Source organism: Hippoglossus stenolepis, chromosome 14 (assembly GCF_022539355.2).
Source record: "Hippoglossus stenolepis isolate QCI-W04-F060 chromosome 14, HSTE1.2, whole genome shotgun sequence".
Classification (NCBI taxonomy): domain Eukaryota; kingdom Metazoa; phylum Chordata; class Actinopteri; order Pleuronectiformes; family Pleuronectidae; genus Hippoglossus; species Hippoglossus stenolepis.
In genome coordinates, this window is record NC_061496.1 from 12,075,418 (window position 1) to 12,095,161 (window position 19,744).

The following is a 19,744-nucleotide window of genomic DNA, read 5'->3' on the forward strand; positions in this document are numbered from 1 at the left end:
TTCTATGTTGTCCATAACAAATCCTGCCTGACTGACACCCCTCAGTACAGTTGATATACCCTCTGCTGTATGCTGATGGGAGGTACTGATCTCTTCACTGACGTCAGGCCGACAGAGGATTGTCCCTTCCCAGACCTTTTATTATCTCAGAGCGATGATGATGCAGAAAAATGATCTGCGGCATCTCTGCCTCGTCAACATCCAGGAAGGTTCACATCATGTCACAGTAAACACTTTTCAATGTCAAGCAACTTTTAAAGACGTCAAAATCTGAGGTGGAAAAAACCATGGAAACAGGCCTTAGATACCACACAGTAGTACATAGTTTGTCCATCTGTTGACTTCCTCCCTGACTCTCCTGAGGGGGTGTTGTTGCAGCACAGATGACCTGAAAGCTACAATCACCAGATGATTACACCTACAGAGTCAATAACCTGATGTTAGGCAGCAAGACTATTGCAAAAGGGCTCCGTATGTTGAAGCTCAAAGATGTAGATACAGTACGTCAGCCTGTACATGACTAAATGTTTACTGTGTCTGTGTGAGGCCTGTGTGTCATCATGTCAGCCAGACACAACAAATCCAGAGGGATAATTGTGGCTCTGATCATCATGTCTGTGTGTGGTTACATTACAGTGTATGTGTGCATGTGATGTCACACAAAGGCACAGTGAGGCTTCATTAACCCTGAACAACCACATCTCTGACTAGTTGTAAATGGCCCCGTACAAAAACTGTGTATTTTTGCAAGTTACTTTCTTTTCTTTTTTCTTTTTGTCCCTGCTGACTAAATTCAACTTATTATTATTATTATTATTATTATTTGGTTATTATTTTCGTGAACAGAAATTACTTGAATGTTTGTTTGTATAGAGCTGGAAGGAGGCATGTGAACGCACGCACTCACAGCTGTCCACTTGTGATCGGATCACAAAAAAACACATGTTAAAACCAGGCGTGTATGGGGCCATTGTGAGTGATTCTGTGTCCCTCTTGGCTTTGCTTCATTGTGAGGACAATCATTTTTGAAAGAGAATCTTCATTGTGGTCTGGGAACAATGATTGTGAATCTGTGGGTGTGAAATTTGTATTTTTAACTCTCATTGTGTGTGTATTTGGTTTTAAAGTGACATAGAAACTATTGCAGTTCAGGCAGTGGTGTTTGTAATTTCTAGATACCCTTATCCACTGGTCAGAAAACCCAAGAACATCCACTAACACCTGGATTTGTCGCAGGGAGAATAGATACAATTGGGTTTCACCTCTGGGTCAAATGACTCTTTATCGACTCCAGCTCTGATCAGCAGTGATGGAAACATGACACCCGGTTGAACCTGATCATTTCTTCTTCTTTAATCTGGCAGTATAGACTATAGGCACTGACACTGCACTTTTTCTGGCACAATAACATGGCGCACCTTGAACTTCCAGGCATTGGCGCAGCAATAGCAATGAAGTTTTGTGAACTTTTTACATCTTGGAAAAAAATGTGCAAAAGCGATATTTTCTTCATATGGTGTAAGATGCGAGCGATCTAAAATCATTCAGTCGCCTTTGGGTTCGAAAGAGGGACTGAAGTAAAAGATATAGAAGTGTAATCATTGTAAGACTGTCACTGATCTCCATCTTGTTTGATCTGTTGTGTGCTGTGCTTCACGACACGTTGTGACATCGAACATGACCCACCAGAGAACAGAAGGGCAAACTCCTCTTCTAGCAATGGGAGTCTAGCCTTTTTTGGGAGCTTTACCTGTGTTTCAAAAAACCTGGATATATCCCACGCGAATTTTGGTGTAAAAGGGGTACAAGAGGCAGAACGGAGATGTAAAAAGACTCAAACACCAAAACATCAGGGGCCGCATCATCAGAGAGAACAGATCAGACAAATAAGAACTAACAAACCTCTTTCAAGGCTTTCAGCAGCTTGGGCCTCTTGTCCTCCACACTCTCTCTGGACTGTTGCTTCAGCTTCCTCAGCAGCGCCGTGACTGGAGGACAGAGAGACGAAAAGACAAAAAAGACAAACACAGATGAAGAAAAAAGCACAAATGTGTCCGAACCCATCAACAAACAGGAAGCTCCCTGCTGTGTGACTGAAGAGCGTCTGGAGGGAGAACTGATTCACAAGTAGAGACAAGTGTTAGTTCCCATAACAGCTGACTGTTAATAACCTTTTGTAGTTTTGAATCTGATCCCTAGAAATAACTCACTCGAAGTAGAACATTTAGTCACCATATTCAAAAAGTAATTCCTCTGCCATGTTGCTGTTATGCCAAGTGGAAATGGTCCTTCTCTACGTGGCAGGAAAGTCAGACTCTCCTCAAATCATGATTAACTGGCTGAGAAAGAAGACATTTTTTAATTTTTCTAAAACACTGAGCTTGTCTTAACTTTGAAGACAGCTGCACTCTTACATTAAGGAGCTTTTTTTGGTATGTGTTTGTGAACCTGTGACTGTATGAGGGATATCATTTATTTTAATTTTTTGTTCATTGCTTTATACGTTTTGATATACACTAAAATATATTGTTAGAGAAAAAGGGAGCTTTTTTTGTTTAAGTGTAAAGGTGATGGACGTTTTGGAGCATGCACAGTTAAAATGTGACCTAATGTAATATTAAAATAAAACAATTTTCACAGTGGCAACAATAATGCAGCATCGATGTCAGACTGACAGAAGTGGTTCACTAACACATTTCAGCAACATGCTCAGAGAGATAATAAATAATCTTGTGTGTATTAATGTATAACTCGCTGCCATAATCTTCCCAACAGCCTCTTTATACAAATCCATCTGACAGTGAATCATGCAAAAGGCAAAGAGCACGCACTTGTAAATGTGGCTTATGGTTCAGAGCTATGTCGACTTGCTGCAGCCACATGGGGCAATCCGAGCAGCGTCCGACCAATCCCTGCGCACCACCTGCAGGGATTAAACCATTCCAGGAAGTTCAAAGGGAAAGAGCCTGGCAGACATGGAGCTTCCTGCTAATGAGCTGCCCCCATAACTCCTTAATGACCTGGGAGAGACACACTCCAAGCAGGCTCTTAACCGTGATGGGCTACATTAACAAGCCATCGCATCTCTTGTGCCCAGTGGCTGCAGGAGCCCTTCTTGTTAATGCAAGCATTTATTTGAATGTTATTTGCTGTATATAAGTGGAATGGGAGCATCAGCAGCTCAACGACATAACTGTGGTGGTTTTATGGAGCCAGGAGGGGATTAAATGACCACTTGTAAAACTCATGGAAACAGTGAGGAAAAAAGAAAATATTTGGCTTGTGACACTCAGACCGCCCTCTGTTATTAGCATGAAAAGCAACAGTGGACATATGGCATCATCAGCAGCCTAACTAGCCCCTGTGCTGCTTTATGTCCACGTGGTCAGTCAACACACACAAACATGTTGTTCATATGGTGCGACCGGTGCTCCACACGAGGCGGCGTGGAGGGGGCAGGGGTAAACCAAGGCTAAATGAGAACACAATGCACACACAAACACAAACACACACACACACACACACACAAACAAACACTGATACACATGATGACACACGTGGCAGTTGACGCAGACACAAGTAGAGGAAGAGGGGTGTGTTTGTGGCCCGGCTACCTAATGAGTGTAGACAAGCCCTGAATGGAGCTCCTCCTCATCCTTGCCGCCTCTCAGCAGGATAAGGAATGGAGTACAATCTCACCATCTGCCCACAGCCAACCCGTCCAGCACAGGCCGAGAAAACCAATCCTGACTGCTTCAGCGCTAAACCAAACTGACTCTCCATGCTGGCACTAATTCACTCTGATACTGATTAGGACACTTTCCTGGCATTAATAAGGTGAGTGATCTCAGTAAATTCACCTCCTCACATTAATGAACAGAGGCAGAGTCAGGAGCGTTTCTGCATTTAGGTCACCACAAACTGCTGCTATTTAACAATTAGCTCTTGGCTGTGACTGGCTAATAATCTGAGTCAATATTGACACAGGTATGCTGTGGAGTCTCTGTGTGGAACAGACAAGCAGTTGGGCTGCTGCAAACAGGCCTGAATGAATGTAGTTCCAAACTTACTGAGGCACAGTCAATTAATTTTACAAGACATCTAAAGCATGGGGACTTTTGAACGTCTGATTAAAAACTTACGAGCTGCTTTCAAGAAGTCTGTGAATGTAGTGAAGAGGAAAAGAGGATTTAGTTCAGCTTCAGGCCTGTACAGGAACTGATGTCAGGGAAAAGTACTTTATCATGGAATACAATTTGTGTTAATATTTTATAGTATTTTGTCAGATGTGATATTGCTTTTTAAATGGGCCATTTCACTTTGCTATAAAACCTGCAGTATTTAATTGGATGTCTAATACTACGGCTGTTAAGGACAAAAGTTCAAGCGAAGAACAAAGATCCACTGTGTTTCAAATATATCAAATCTTCAAAATTTTGCCTGAAGAAGCTGAACTTATTAGATAGTTATAAGTCTATGTAATAATGTTTATTTGTATTTTTATTTTATATGTAAAATCTACATTTCTGTGTTCAATCTTTATTATTGTCTGTCAATGGAGGACTAGCAAACAAAAAATTGATTTAGGAGTGACTCCTATTTTACTGTACATATGACAATAAAGACTCTTGAATCTCTCGAGTATAAACGAGATCAGTTAGTGGTGAGAAGTTCCAACAGAATCTTGGGAAAATGTGGTGAGACTTGGCCAGAATAAAAGAAACAAAATTCAAATTTTAAAATAATACCAGCACCATATTCCCACCTGGTCAGTTCCCCCAAACATAGACGAACACTGATGGTTAAACAAAGCTTCCATCTTATATTTTATATAACCCACATATCACTCAGAAACATGTTACACATATTAACCAGTGTTTTGAATGGCTTTGAGGTCACAAGGGGATGATCACTTGATCTTGATTATTTTTAAAATAAGAGAAGAGAAAATTAGACGGCGACCTTAAACTTGGATTGAATCAGACAAACAAAAACCCCCTAACGCTCTTTTCCAGGCGTATCACTTCTGACTAGCTGCTGAAATTCATTTAATCTCACACAAACATATTTTTGGCAGCAAACTCAAATCTGGTTCTCTATTCAACAGTCAACTACAAAGACCACTGCAGTCTGCCACTCACGGAAAAAAGCTGTTCCTCATCTGAAAAACACTAACACTGACTGAAGCAGCTCTTTAAACAAGCTCCTGAAGGTGACGACGCAGCCGAGTGAGCGGAGTGAGGATGGAAATAGCTCTTTCTGAACCAAACACTGACAAAATCTATTTCTGAGTCTCATTTTAACACCTTGTTCAATTGGAAATCACCAAGTGACAAATGCGTCAAATGGCTGCAAATGTGGGTAGATATCTGCAAAAGTTTGGCACAAATATTCACCAAAAACAACACAGCAACTTTTTTTTTTAGGATTATCGCGTTTAAGAAGATGTTTGCCTGGTAATCGGACCGTTTTTATGGAAAGTTGTTGAAGTGTTGATTCAGTCTAGGACACGACCCTGTTTGTAAACAAAGCTCCTGGGTGTCATCGAATGTCTGATAAGCAGGGCTCTGTTAGGCTCATCCTCAGGAGGACTCAACATGCACTGAATACAGAAAAGGTCAAGTTTCCTTCAACATCTTTCACCTTAAATGTCATCATGGCAGCCAGGTAAAATCCTATAGAAGGCAAGTGTGAATGTGGCAATAAATTCCTCCAGGAGGCAAAGACAAGTCCTGCTCAGCAGAAGCTGTGGAGCCTCTTTCCTCTGAAACCTGACAGATGATTCAAGAGATCAGCAAACTGACCCACTCAGTCTGTACTGTCCTCCGTCTGATCCCCTCAGACACAGGCCCAGCCAACCAGACACTTAGCTTCAAACTCACAGCAAACCAAACATATTTTCTGACAGATCAATTCACAACAAGGCAAAGATAAGTGCTACGAGCCACTTCACATGCTCAGACAATGGAGACTGCTAAAAAAAACAACATAATAATGACAATTTTGAAATGACATCAAGGTATTTATATTGATACTGAACTAGAAGAGCTGTTCTCTCTTTCTAGCACCTGTGTCAGTCATAAACCAGAATCAATTAGTAACATTTCACACACAGTATGAAAGCTGTATTTTTCTTTACAGCTACAGCTACAGAACAAAACTGAATGAACCACATGGAAAGGTAACAACTGGGGTTGCTTCATGTAAATTTTCATTATAAACTTGTTTGATTCTTCCTGTACAAACAGCCAGCAAAACCAAGTGAAAGCAGTGAGACAAGATCTATTCAAAATCCTCATGATTAACATATTAGGAACTTTAAGTAGATAATGAACATAATGCATCTTTCAAACATCCCCATGTTCATATTCAATAAAACTGTAGAGCCTGCGTACAGAGAGTGTTCTGATGCTTCCCTATTACATCAATAGCGTTCAAAACCCTGCATGATAGATCTACGTGCCAGTTTCTTGTACAATGAGATAATTACATAACATAACATACATAACATTTTAATATCCCGAACCACAGTTTAATCCAGACTTTGGACTGTGGGCAGGAAATGGGCGAGAAAAGGGCTTGAGCTTAATCAGCCTATGAGGAGAAAGAGAGAGAAACATCTAATGAATTGCCTTTCATCGAAGCACAAAAGCCAGAGGGCCCTTGAGGAATGTCCCCTCTCTCTGAGGGACAAAGGAGGCAGGCCGGCGTCACGGCCTCACTGGGAAGCAGAATGTGCCGAGCTGTTTGTTAGTTTGCATCTGTCCATGGGACCTTTTCTCTCCCACTTCAATGTTTTCACACAGGAACAGAGAGTGCGTCAAAGCCACTTTGAGTGATCAAGGGATAGTGGTGGTGTGGGGAGTTTCAAACACTCTGTCTCAGTGTATGACCAAGCAGAGACAGCCAGTCAGTCACAGATACTTACTCATCTGCCGGTCTCCGTAGCTGATGGCTTCTGCAAGGGGACTCCATCCCTGAGCGTTCTTCACCTTCACTGGTGCATTGTGGGCCAGCAGCAGGTGTGCACACTCTGTAGGAGGTCCAAACAGACAGGAAGATTATTACTAAACACTCACTTACATGGATGATAGGGTTTACTCATGGCATCGCAATGAAGACAAGAAAGACACAAAAGAAAAAGCATGCAAATAAAAGACCAGCGACGCAGACAACAGCAAAGGAAACAGAAACATTTATATTAATGTGTCTTATGAACACGACTCTACAGGTGCTACCATCACAAAGGTTGGAAAACCCTGTAAAAAAAACCTGGCAGGTGCTTTCTGTTCAAACAAGAGGAACTGGAGATATGTTTAAATCGAGCAAAAGCCAGGTGACGAGACCTGAATGATAAATTTAGCCCCAATAAAAGATAAACTGGTTTTATAAAACAGAACAAAGCAGAAGTCTGCATCTAAACATCTGAACGTGTAAGAGGTCAGCTCTTAGGTATCAGAAATGAATTTCCTTTTAACCCGAGAGACAAAAAACATGGAGAAACAAGTGGAAAGAAAATGTAAAGAAATTGACTTGTATTAAAACAAATGGAGGAATAAGAGCTTATGGCTTTTCTCATTTCTCTATCTGATGCATCCACAATGCTGAACACACAATGTAAAGACAAAGATGAAGGATAAGAACACCTGCTTTAAAACACACAGAGGACAAATAACCATTTCCTCAGGAAATGAATAAGATGAGACTGGCTTCACAGCCCTGCTTCTTGTCAGCACGTTTGACGTTGCTATGGTAACTTGCACATGTAATTCATACTAAGATACTCCCACGCAGTCAAACAGGACAATAATCACCTGGATACTAATTTTTAACTCAATGTCAACACTGTCGCCAGGTCTAATTTTCTCTTCAGCTTGTCTTAACGCAAGAACCAGTCAAAATGAACTAGAAGTAGAACTAGAATGACACTCAGTAGAGCACATACCTCCACCAGGAACAGTCCTCTTAAATTCAACAAACTCAGGCATCAGTTCTCTAAATGGTCCTGACTTTTTTCAACAAGATTCATTAATAATTCACTGGGAAAATATAAAAATTTGAAGAATTGTGGAGTTTTGTGGAAATCCGTTCAGTAGCTTGATGCAACTTGTGCAATCTCCTTTACAAACTAACATACAACCCAACCAACAAATGGACAGGGCTGAAAACATAACCTCCTTGAGGGATGTAATAAAGTAAATTCTAGGACACCATCATGGCTTTCATATATTTTGTATGTATGTATATGTGCCCTATTTATCTCTGCTTATTGGCCAATCAAATGCATTGCTCGCAAACGTACCCGATCAATTTGCGGTAGATTCAGGTACAGACGACTGACTGGCCCCCTGCTGTAAACATGTATGATACCCAGCAGAGATTCTTCCTGTGGCATCGCTGATTTAAAAATAATCCTTGGTTTTATACAGGGACAGATTGTGTGTAGGATTGAGGTGGCAGCTGACCCATTAACCAAAGAGCCATATGGGGCCGACATACTGCTGTAAAACGAGGAAAAGATTATCACTTGGAAAACATCACACTGTACAGAATTACCCTCGGCGCTGTGCGGGAAAACAGCCAGAGAGACTCATCCCTTTTTTCTGTGGCACTAAATGCAGCACAAAAAAATCCCTACTCTACCTCTGGGCATCGTGTCAACAAACTACAGCGAGGCAAAAAAAAAAAAAGCCTGTTGTTCTGGCTCAGCTGTCAGTTTTTTTCATGACACAATTCATTATATTGTTGGCGTCTGTTTCGGTTCTGTCTAACCACTGGGCAGGAGCAGTCGCAGCCCTGTGAGCAGAAAATTGCCCAAATGCAAGAGCAGAGGCTAACTGCGAACAGTCGGCAGCTGAGTGAGTAAGTGGGGCTGTTTGATCGGCCCAGCGCTGATCTCTTAGTCTGACAAAAGCCGCACACAAGCCTCTCAATATACCTGGTTACTGCCCTCGTGTTCAGACTTGTTCCTCTGCTACACGCCAACATCAACACTACAGAGCCAACCTGGTGTCCGGAGGCAGAGAGAGCAAATCTTGCCCTTTGAAAAATCAAGCACAACACACAGTCTAAACTACCACATCAACTCAATGATCTACATACCAACTATGTTTTATTCATACGAGAGAGGCCAGCGTCTCATACATTCTTTATGATGGAGAGGAATGCATGTAGAACCTCCTCCTAATTAAACATTATCCTCACAACAAAGAGGAGCGTGGCTGTCCCAGGGGTGTGGTTACACAGGGATAAAACGGCAGGTTTGTGACAGCACCCAAAGTATTTCAGCTACGTTCTAGCAACAGCAACGTGCAGCTCACTCCAAGGAAGAGAAAATGAAAATGAACAAAGACAGGCCAGTGGGAAGTAATTGTGTTCGCACCAGGGGAGCGGCTGAAGTTCAAAGACTTGGATCGTGACTCGTCTAAATTCGTCTTCTCATTATATTTCTGCCCAATTCGCTGTGACGTGATCTGCATGTTAAGTGCTATAGATCGTCCAAAGTCTGACTACCTCCAAAAGATTGATTAATACGGATAATATTGCATGATTTCACAGTTTTAATCCTGTGTGCCTGTTCTAATTGTTCATTTCCTCTGCCCAGGAGGTTATTGCCGCAATCCATTAAACCTCGGAATTTCCCACTCCAGGTCGGAATTTCGACTCGGATGGTAGGAGGATATATATTAGCACTCCTGTCATTAAATGTGTTGTACACATAGTACTGTCCAATTACTGTCTGTGGACATTTTACTATGCCGCTGGTATGCGTGAAATGCCACATAATGCGTTATTATGAACTTTTTGTAATAACAATAGCTAGCTGGCTGACGTAAACATTGTTCCTGTGCAACTAGAACGCTATCAACTCGGCTTATTCGGGTGTGACATCATTCTGAGGGCCTGGAACGCGGGACAAGGTTTCACCCATGTCTATTTGGTTGATGGTTGGTTTGTTTGTTTGTTTTTAGCAGGATAACGCAAAAACCATTGGACGAATTACCACTGAACTTGGTGGAACCATGAAATATTGGTGAGGATCCAGGAATTTTTTTATACTTTCTTTAACATTTTGAGTTGGGGCATGATTTTTTGACATTTTCACAAATTTCATGGATCTTGATGAAAAAAAGTCTGACATGTTAAGGGGACTGATATTTATGAGGGTGTGCATTAAAGATCCAAATCCAGATCTAAGGAATTTAAATCTGGTTTCATAAGGGGACTGTTGGGCCTTGGCTGAGGTATGCACTCTGAGTGCCTCTCTCGATTATCTCTTGTCCCTCAGTAGCTCTACATTAAAATTCCAGTTTCAGCTGTTTGATGACTCATCCTGTACTTATGGGCATTTACAAATTTTAACATTGATAAAACTTGCTCGAATTTTTTACACCTTCCCAGTGACTTAATTCCTCCAGTTACCTACGCTGTCCGATCCATTGGTCAAATCCACAGGCGTAGAACTCCTTGACAACAGAGAGACAGAGAGCAGGCTGTTGTCACGACTTTCCACATTGAGCTGGTTGATACTGTCAACTCTGGCGAGGGGGCGTGACACACTTTCTGCCCCATTGACAACTGTACACGCCAATCTCATGACAATCTCCTCCACAGCTTTGTGTTTTTACCGCACACACACAAATGTGAGGAAATCCAAAAAATCACCCTGACAACATCATTAAATAAGGAAGCTGTGCGGGCACCAGAAAGAGTGGATATAACTGCAGAGTGCATCACAAAGACGTCTGCATCAGCAAAGAAAAAAGGTAAACCTCAGTGTGAATGCATTAGTCCGCTCCGTGCCCGGGCTCAGGGATGGAGCAGCTGATAACAGAAAACGATGCAGAGAAAACACAGACGGCCAAGTGATCGAGCGCTTGCCTTCTGACGTAAGGCTCCCATTCCCTCTGGCCTTTGACCTATTTATCACCCTGCTAAATCCAATGGTTGTGTTATATAATGGCAACATTTAGCAGATATACATTACATAACCATGAAGAGAACAGTCAAGTGTCCTGAGCTACAGACCTGCCCTAGATTCTGATGATGATTTGAGACATCATCATACATGCACAGTGTTTCTACCAGAGGTTTTCTGTGTTTAAAATGTCCCCCAGCATGAATTAAATCCAGACGCTATACGTTTAGCGTTTTCCCCCTCAGAGACAATAACAGCAACCATCTGTTATTTAACAATGCAAACAGACCATTGCTCTTACAGTTACCTGCAGCTCTGTGATAGCTGCATCATGTGGGGTGAAGATTCAGGCTTTTCTATGAACTGCGATATATGATACTCTTTTAACAACCTCAACAAACAGGACATGTAGCCTCATCCAATGGCACCAAACTGAGTGTATGATGTGTCTTGATGTCACTTTATAATCAAATACTGCATGTTATCATCTAAAGTTATAAAGTTTGAGCTCTGACATACTATTTACTGTAGCTGCAAGAGCATCCAGACATTTGGTTATACAATGTGCCAGCAGTACAAACTGGACCAAACTGGACCATGCCTCTCACCCAATGTCAGCTGGGATTGGCTCCAGCTCCCCCCACAACCCTTACAGGATAAGCAGTATAGATAATGCATGGTTGGACGTGCAAGGCACCTGGACCTGATGGCATTCCTGGCCGAGCTCTCAAGGTGTGTGCAGATCAGCTGGCAGATGTTTTCACAGACATTTTCAACCTGTCACTGCTCCAGTCTGTAGTCCCCGCATGTTTCAAGGAGACCATCATTGTCCCTGTTCCCAAAAAAACAAAAATCCTCTGCCTGAACGACTACCGCCCAGTAGCACTCACTTCCACCATCATGAAGTGTTTTGAGCGGCTAGTCAAACCATTCATCACCTCCTCCCTCCCTGACTCACTGGACCCTCTTCAGTTTGCCTACAGGCCAAATAGGTCGACTGCAGATGCCATCTCCCTCACCCTTCACACTGCCCTCTCCCACCTGGACCAGAGGGACACATATGTGAGAATGCTGTTCATTGACTACAGTTCAGCATTCAATACCATCGTGCCCCTGAAGCTTGTCACCAAGCTCAGAGACCTTGGGCTCAACATCGCCCTCCGTGACTGGATTCTGAACTTCCTGACGGGCAGACCACAGGCGGTGCGGATAGGCAGCACCACATCCTCCACCCTGACTCTAAACACCGGTGCCCCCCAGGGCTGCGTGCTCAGTCCTCTCCTGTACTCCCTGTTCACGCATGACTGCGTGGCCACCCACAGCTCCAACACCATCATTAAGTTTGCTGATGACACGACCGTCATAGGCCTGATCACCGGCGACGATGAGAAGGCCTACAGAGAGGAGGTCAGAGCCCTGACATCTTGGTGCCAGGACAACAACCTCCATCTCAACATCAGCAAAACAAAGGAGCTGATCGTGGACTACAGGAAGAGACAAGGAGTAGAACACGCCCCCCTCTCCATCAACGGGACTACGGTGGAGCGAGTCAGCAGCTTCAGGTTCCTCGGGGTCCACATCAGTGATGACCTGACCTGGACCAACCACACAGACTCCATCAGGAAGATGGCCAGACAGCGGCTCTTCTTCCTCCGCAGGCTGCGGAGGCTCAACATGGATGCCAGGATTCTCTGCAACTTCTACAGGTGCACCATAGAGAGCATCCTGACTGGCTGCATCACCGCCTGGTACGGCAGCTGCACCGCCCTCAACCGTAAGGCTTTACAGAGGGTGGTGAGGTCTGCCCAGCACATCACCAGGACGGAGCTACCATCCATGGAGGACCTCTACACCCAGCGGTGTAGGAAGAAGGCCAACCGGATCATTAAAGATCCCTTTCACCCCAGCCATAAACTGTTCTGCCTGCTGCCGTCTGGCCGACGGTACCGCAGCATCCGGGCCCGCACCACCAGACTCAGAGACAGTTTCATCCCCCAGGCCATAAGACTTTTAAACTCCTCCAATCTGTCATAACTCTGCACATTGCATATTTGCACTATTGCACACACTTGCACTATTGTTTTTCTTTAGGTGTATATATATATTTTAGATATGTATATTTTATTTTAAATTTTAAACTTTGATTGAGCATTGTTATAAGAGAGCCTGTGACCCAAGCATTTCATTGCAAGCGACTGCTTAATGTTATCGTTGTGCATATGACAATAAACTCTTGAATCTTGAATCTTGAATCTTGAACAGCTGTGTACACTGAGAGAGCCACCAGTTTATAATTTACCAGTTATCAGTTATCGATCCTGGTGAGATGTACATTTTATACAGCTAAAAGGCAATGTTATATGTATATAATACAGTTTGTATGTGTATTCGTGTAGGATTATAGCGAGAAATAAAAAAATAAAAACTCCAGCTCATTCATTACAATCAGATCGGATGGATAATGGATACAATAGCACCTATAATTCATTAGCCACGGTTTGCTGTCAGATTCGATTGGATACACAGTTGTGAAAGTATTGATATAAGGAAGTCTCTTGGTAGGTTTCTGTGTTAATTGCGTGTGCAGCAGCTGCTTGAGTCACATGCATCTCTGTGAGCGAGGCAGAGCAGGGTGGAGAAACTAAGTGCTAATCTAATGCTGCACTGCGTGCACCGGCTACACATGGGACACTCGTCAAGAAGCTCTGTGGGCTGTTAAAGCCCCAACCATCACCACTCACTCTCATCCAGGCTGAGTGCGTCTATAAAATTGCTTTTTTGCTCACTTCTTCTCCATCGATCACACACTCAGCGACTGAATCAAACGGGAGTTGGATTGTTTCCATCTCTGAGGCAGGACTGAAAACCCTTAAACATCTCTTGTTTCTGTTTTGCAGACTGAACCCCAAACCGTTGATATGTTTTCTCCACAAAAAAATGATGTTAATGTTTGTGCATAATGATTCTAATCTTCCCTCTTGACTTAATGGGCTGATTATTTAGTGATGACCTGACTTTGTTATCTAGTATCACTGAAACCAATTTAAGATAGCTCATAATTTCATTCCAGTAACCATAGGAACAGATATCAAAGCTATATGACGAAAGGAAAACTTGATCTTTCTCCGTCGTTTGATGGGACATGACAGGAAATGGGCTTCAGGAGAAAAACTGTTTAAACAATGACATCATCCAAAAAGAGTGACAGTATTTAGTGCAGTGTTTCATTTCCAGAAACAGCATTAGTGCCCTATTACAAATTGTGAGTCAGATGGTGACTTGAAGAAGATCAATGAAAAAAAAAAAACATCATCAATTCATCTTTAATATTATGTTTTCTTTTCCTACTTCAGTTACTGTTTTCCTGCTTGAACCTGCAACTATTTAGGTTATCATGTGTTTCATGCATATAGCAACACTCCTTTGTCTGGATTTTGTTTGTTTTCATCAGCAGAACTGCAAACAGGAAATGCATTTTGCTCTGTATTTAGCTCATAGTGACGTCTTCTTCTAAAGGGGATTTTTCACCTGTAGAAGTGTTAAGCTCAGAATTAAAGTGGCTAAACAAGAATCAGTGTCATCACTTGCCGGGTACACACACACAAACACAGACCCATACAAAAAGAGAGCCTTGTCCTCTCTATCCCAGCAGGGCGGCCACACCCAGTCTATGATCTCATGCTGAAGCCTTTACCATGTCTGGCCCGAGCCTCCCTGGAGGACAGAGGCAGCAGCAGGGAGGAGATAGGCAACCTCATTAGCACAATCAATTCCATAACATAGCATCTACCACTACACTGGGGCACGCCGATTGTCCGAAACCCCCGATCGGCAGTGGCATGGCCTTCGCTCTGGCGACAGGTATTGAACTTTGCGAATGTGAAATCGATGGAAGCCCGTGCGCCGATGGGTTCCAATGACGAGAACTAAACAAATGGGGGCTGCGCGGCACAAGTCACCCTGCGCTTGAACTGCTCACAACAGCCTGCTGCAAAAAGGAGGGGGAAATAAATGTTTCAATAGCATGTTCTGAGGTCTCCTCGAGAAATTAAACGCGAGCATCGGCTCACAGAAGGGGCAGTGCATTAATGTTTCATGCACATGCTTTCAGTCCAGCCGGTGCAATTCAGCAGAGAACAAAATCACAAAGAGATTTCTTTTAAAAGCCTTGATACGTTATATACTTCAAAACAAACAAAGCACTGTAGGATACAAGTCAATATCTGAATGATTTGCTGCCTCCAGTGTTCAACAACCTAATAAAAAGTAAATTAAATAACTCAACTAAATGAAAATGACTTCTTATCTCAGTTAGTTATCCTCTGCACCAGCTTCAAATCATTAGTCTTTAAGCCAGTAGTAGAGGATCAGTCTGAAGAGGCTCAGAGAGGATCTTATTTCTTGCAGTGTCATCATTGTCTAATCCTCACTGATTAAATATGTTCTCATATCCTCTGTGAATGTATTAAATAGAAGAGAAGACATTGCTCAATCCAGATTTGTTTTGTCCATGAACAAAAACTCTATCTTCTCTTCTGGGATTTGTGTGGCGATGATCTGTGACAAATGTTGGATGATTCTCAGCCAGATAAATGCACACACAGAGAAAGACGTGAAAGCGAAACACGCAAATAAACGGCAGCACAAACAAAAGACATGCAGCCTGGCAGAGAGAGATTCATTTAGAAAGCCACAGAGACAGACACCAAGAGAGAGACAATAATAGACCACGGGGAGGTGACTCTTTTAACACTTCTCACCTTTGTTGCCCATCATGACAGCGAGATGCAGCGGAGTGTTTCCTGAGGAAGAAATAAACAAGAATTTGTCGGCTGTGTTTGATAAGCTCAGAGACGTCAGCATATTCAGCTATGAGTGTCACATTTACGGTGAATCAGAAGTTAAAATTGGGAGGCACATTCTAATAAACACCAAATGATATGTTAAGTGAAACCCAATTGTGTTTTCTCTGGCCATGTCAAGCAGTATTCAAACTACTGCACCCCCCAGGCAAGGAAGTGGCCTATTATAGACACAAGGTAGGTCTGCACACACATTCAGAGAAAATAACATTTTCATTAGGTGAAGGGAGGAACAGGTTTTCTTCCCAGGATGTGAAACGTGCCTCGTAAGCACTGGAGAATCCCTCAAGAGGAAGACAAACTGCCCGCTCAGCTACTCCAGGGCTCCTCTTCCAGGGAGGCCACCAGATTGGAAAGAGGGCCCCGCCTGGTAGTGGCCCTAGTGTGGTTGAGAACAGAAGCTGGAGATCAGCTGGAGTCCAACTGGATGTTGCGATAGACTGCATAGAGGAGTGCAGAGGAACAACAGAGGCCATATCTGGGCACACAAAGGTGCTGCATGGCTGTGGTGTCAGAACCAACTCTACTGTCTCCTGACACTTTATATTTAACGGCCACACTGAAAGCATCACTTCACCCAGAGGACAAAATGTTTCCTCCCATTTTCTCCCTATGAGATTTCGACAACCGGTCCAATTCCAAGGAGAAAATTGAATTTACTCACTGCTCTGAAAAATTTGATTTCAACTGAGCAACAATGAGCTTTTCTTCTCAAAACCAGCAGCCTGGTTTCAATAGATCGCAGAACTTGCTGTCAATAGTTACTGTTTGGTTAGGGACTATTTCTTCTGTTGCATAAGGAGGCTTTGGAGGCAAGAGGCCAACTCTACAGTTGTGGTCAAGGGTTGCAATTTTTTTGATTTATGTAATTGTACAAAATTATCTCTTGAAGCTGTTCCTTTTTTAAGTCTAACAGTGTTTGTTTTTTTCTCCAGACACCAAATTTAATCCAGTTAGAGAAAGATGTATTTATTTCCATTCTGATTGGTCAATTAATGGACTGCACCAATCGTATCTATTAGTTCACTGGACCTAACACACAACTTTAATTTATCGTTGATTACTTTTGTGATTTAATATCCAATTTTACAAGCACTGATTAAAAATTTGAAATGAATCATCAATGATAATTGGTAGTTGCAGCCGTGTTATAACTCAAAACATTGGAGCATAATATCTGCATTATTTTCATGGTCTGATTCTGATACTGGAACAGAAGGTGAGAAATTATGTTTTTATGATGAGGGTGAATCAGTAACCACCCATGTTAGTGGTTTACAGCCATTCATTTTAAATTAGATTTGCCATATATGAGGCAGATGTTGTGCCAAAGTGAAGAGTGGCATGAATAATAAAGCATTACTTCTTTGTCCTTACACTGCTGGCTGTTACTCAAAGTGGAAACAACCTGATTTATTTCAGTGGCACGGTGCATCAGTTCAGCTTTAGCCTCAGTGTTTCTGCCCCAGAGGCTGAGTGTGAGTGTGAGTAAACACAAACTGCTGCCACTGAGCCACACCAGTCCACAGCGAGGCGAGCAAAGCCTGCTGGAAACTGCAGGTTCAAGTTCCACAACAACAACAACCACAACAACAGAGGCAAATGTGTCTCAGGTTATTGTCAGAGCTTTGATTTACCAGACAGACCAGATTCCAGCACTGACACAAGGGCAGGCCACCTTCTGTCTCCACACACACGTTTGAACCAGAACAAAACAATGCTGTTGTTTCAACAGTTCAGGGAGTGTCTCTGGAAATTGGGCCATTATCTGAGCAGACTTTGTCCTGTAAAAGATATGCTACCGGTCATGGGACAATGCAGCAATGTATAATTTGTGATTGGTTCCTACTCCACCAACCACAATCAGTCAATTAATCAATTGATAGACACTTTATCGGCAACTATTTTGATTCTCTTTTTATCATTCTGAGTCACTTTTTAAAGAAAATTTGGATTTTGGAGGCTTTATCTGACAAAATCAGTCACCTGAAAACATCAGAGCTTTGGGAAAGATGGATAGAACTCACAATTGTCTGAATTGAGGACATATCTGACAGATGAATCAATTGATAAAGACCATAGTTAGCTGCAGCCCCGGTTGTGAATAAGCAGGAGTTTCCCTGCTGCTGGTCAGAGGACGCACAGATGAAAACCATGGGTCACTTTCCTGTTCGCTGACCAGAAGAAACTGAATGAATAAAGTTGCACGGTGGATGAATTAAACAGGGATCCAGGCCTCGACAGGGAGCAGCCTGGTTTACCTCCGGTGCTGCTGGACACTCAACGGCCTGCAAGCTACAAACTAAGCTCCGCTGCACCTTGACACAGGAGCATCGTGATGGAGCCTTGTTCTCCAGCGTGATGGAGGAACAGGTTCACTCACCGTGCACGTCTTTCTGCGCGATGTTCTGCGTCCGGATGAGCGAGGACAGGCGGCGGACATCTCCCTTAAACACGCACTCGTGCACCGGGAAGTCGTGGCCGGTTCGGAGGATGGGGTTCTTGTTGTTGTCATCGATGACATCCGACGTGGACAGCGCGTTGGTGTTGTCGTTAACCTGCTGGTTCTGCTGCTGCTGCTGCTGCTGCGTGGACGACGACTTGACCAACTTGTGATTGCTGAAGATTTTACTCGCTCGGCTCTTGCTGCTGGTCTTGGAGGCGGCGAAGGTCCCGGTGGCAGCCTCCTCGTCCGGCTCCAGGAGGTCCTCGTCCTTGCTCGGCCTCTGGTCCTTGCGCAGGGAGCGGACCTTCTCCCCGGTCATTTTCCCCAAACCCGTCGCCGCTAACGGAGCAGAGGGCGTCTCGTCGCGGACGATGACCCTCCGGACCAACCGATGCGAAGTGTTCACGCACACGCCGAGAGCCGCACCGCATGAAAACACTTCCCGCGGACACTGGAGAGTGTGAAGAAGGAGAGGAAATGGAGACGAACGGGAGGCAGCTTCCGTTTAGCGCCGATTTTCTAATGAAAACAAACAGTCCGCTCCCCTCGTATCTTTCCAAAGCGTCGCTGCTCAACGTCAGCGGCTCCGGTGGACGAGGAGATGCAGCTTCCGCCTCGTAGTATCGCGAGAGTTCCGGAGAGGTTACTAACGGTCACATGACTGTACATGGCTCCTATGTATACAGTCTATGCTACTACCGTAGACTGTATAAACTACAAAGTTTATATATATATTGCTCCTACTCACTGAGGATCCTCTATTTTAAAGTCGCTTTAAAACCAGGATCATGATCACTAATCAAAACTCATTAATCATTAAGAGCAGCTGATGTAGGCTGCTATAATGTAAAAGAGTGAAATACGATGTACATTTGCTTATAACTATAGTTGATTGTTAATAAATTGATTAGAAAATAACAAATCAAATACATGTTTCAACGCTATTCTGATGTAATTACTTTTAAATCTACTTTTATAAATTATAGATTTTGGTAATGAACTAATCATCTCTAATTTTTAAAGCAAAATTAGACAAATGAATCCAACAGTTTTGTTTTTATCTATCGATCTACAGCACAACCAATATTGAAAATTGCCCGATAGGAGCCATATTGGTATCTGCGTTTATGTTTGCTGATGTGAGAACTTGCAGAGAAAACAATGCAGGGCAGATTTATGTTTACATTTTGCTTTTTAAAATATCTTGGTTTAAGTTGTATTCATTGAGTTTTCTTTTATATTTACAGCTATGTATTAAAAAGTTTGTGGTTAAACTGTAAATAATCAAGCCTCAATTACATTTCTTTGTCTTGAGGGTTCGGTAACAACATCTTGCAATCTTTGCAGGATTCAAACCTGTCGTGTAAGGTTATAAGTTCAGGCTAGGCAGAATGAGGCAGACTCATAACAGTGAGTGTTATAGTTTTATCACTATTAAACTATGGAGCACTTCTCCCCCTATGGCCCACGAATGGAAACAACAGCCACACTTGTGTGAGCGTGTGTGTGTGTGTGTGT

The 19,744-nt window shown here is 42.9% G+C and overlaps 1 protein-coding gene across 2 annotated transcripts in view; it reads right to left on the minus strand.

Annotated features, from left to right (window-relative positions):
- Positions 1–19,580, minus strand: part of LOC118120758 (ankyrin repeat domain-containing protein 13C) — a 32,229-nt gene extending 12,649 nt beyond the window's left edge. Inside the window, exons 1-4 of one of the 2 annotated variants that reach the window (XM_035176010.2) lie at positions 18,164–19,580; positions 15,679–15,720; positions 6,929–7,033; positions 1,903–1,988 (exon numbers count right to left, since the gene is read on the minus strand). In XM_035176010.2, coding sequence (XP_035031901.1) covers positions 1,903–1,988; positions 6,929–7,033; positions 15,679–15,720; positions 18,164–18,545 — 615 coding nt within the window. In that variant the 5' untranslated portion in view covers positions 18,546–19,580. The remainder of the gene's footprint in view (positions 1–1,902; positions 1,989–6,928; positions 7,034–15,678; positions 15,721–18,163) is intronic. The other variant, XM_035176011.2, reaches the window with a different exon arrangement.
- Between the last annotated feature and the right edge of the window lie 164 nt (positions 19,581–19,744).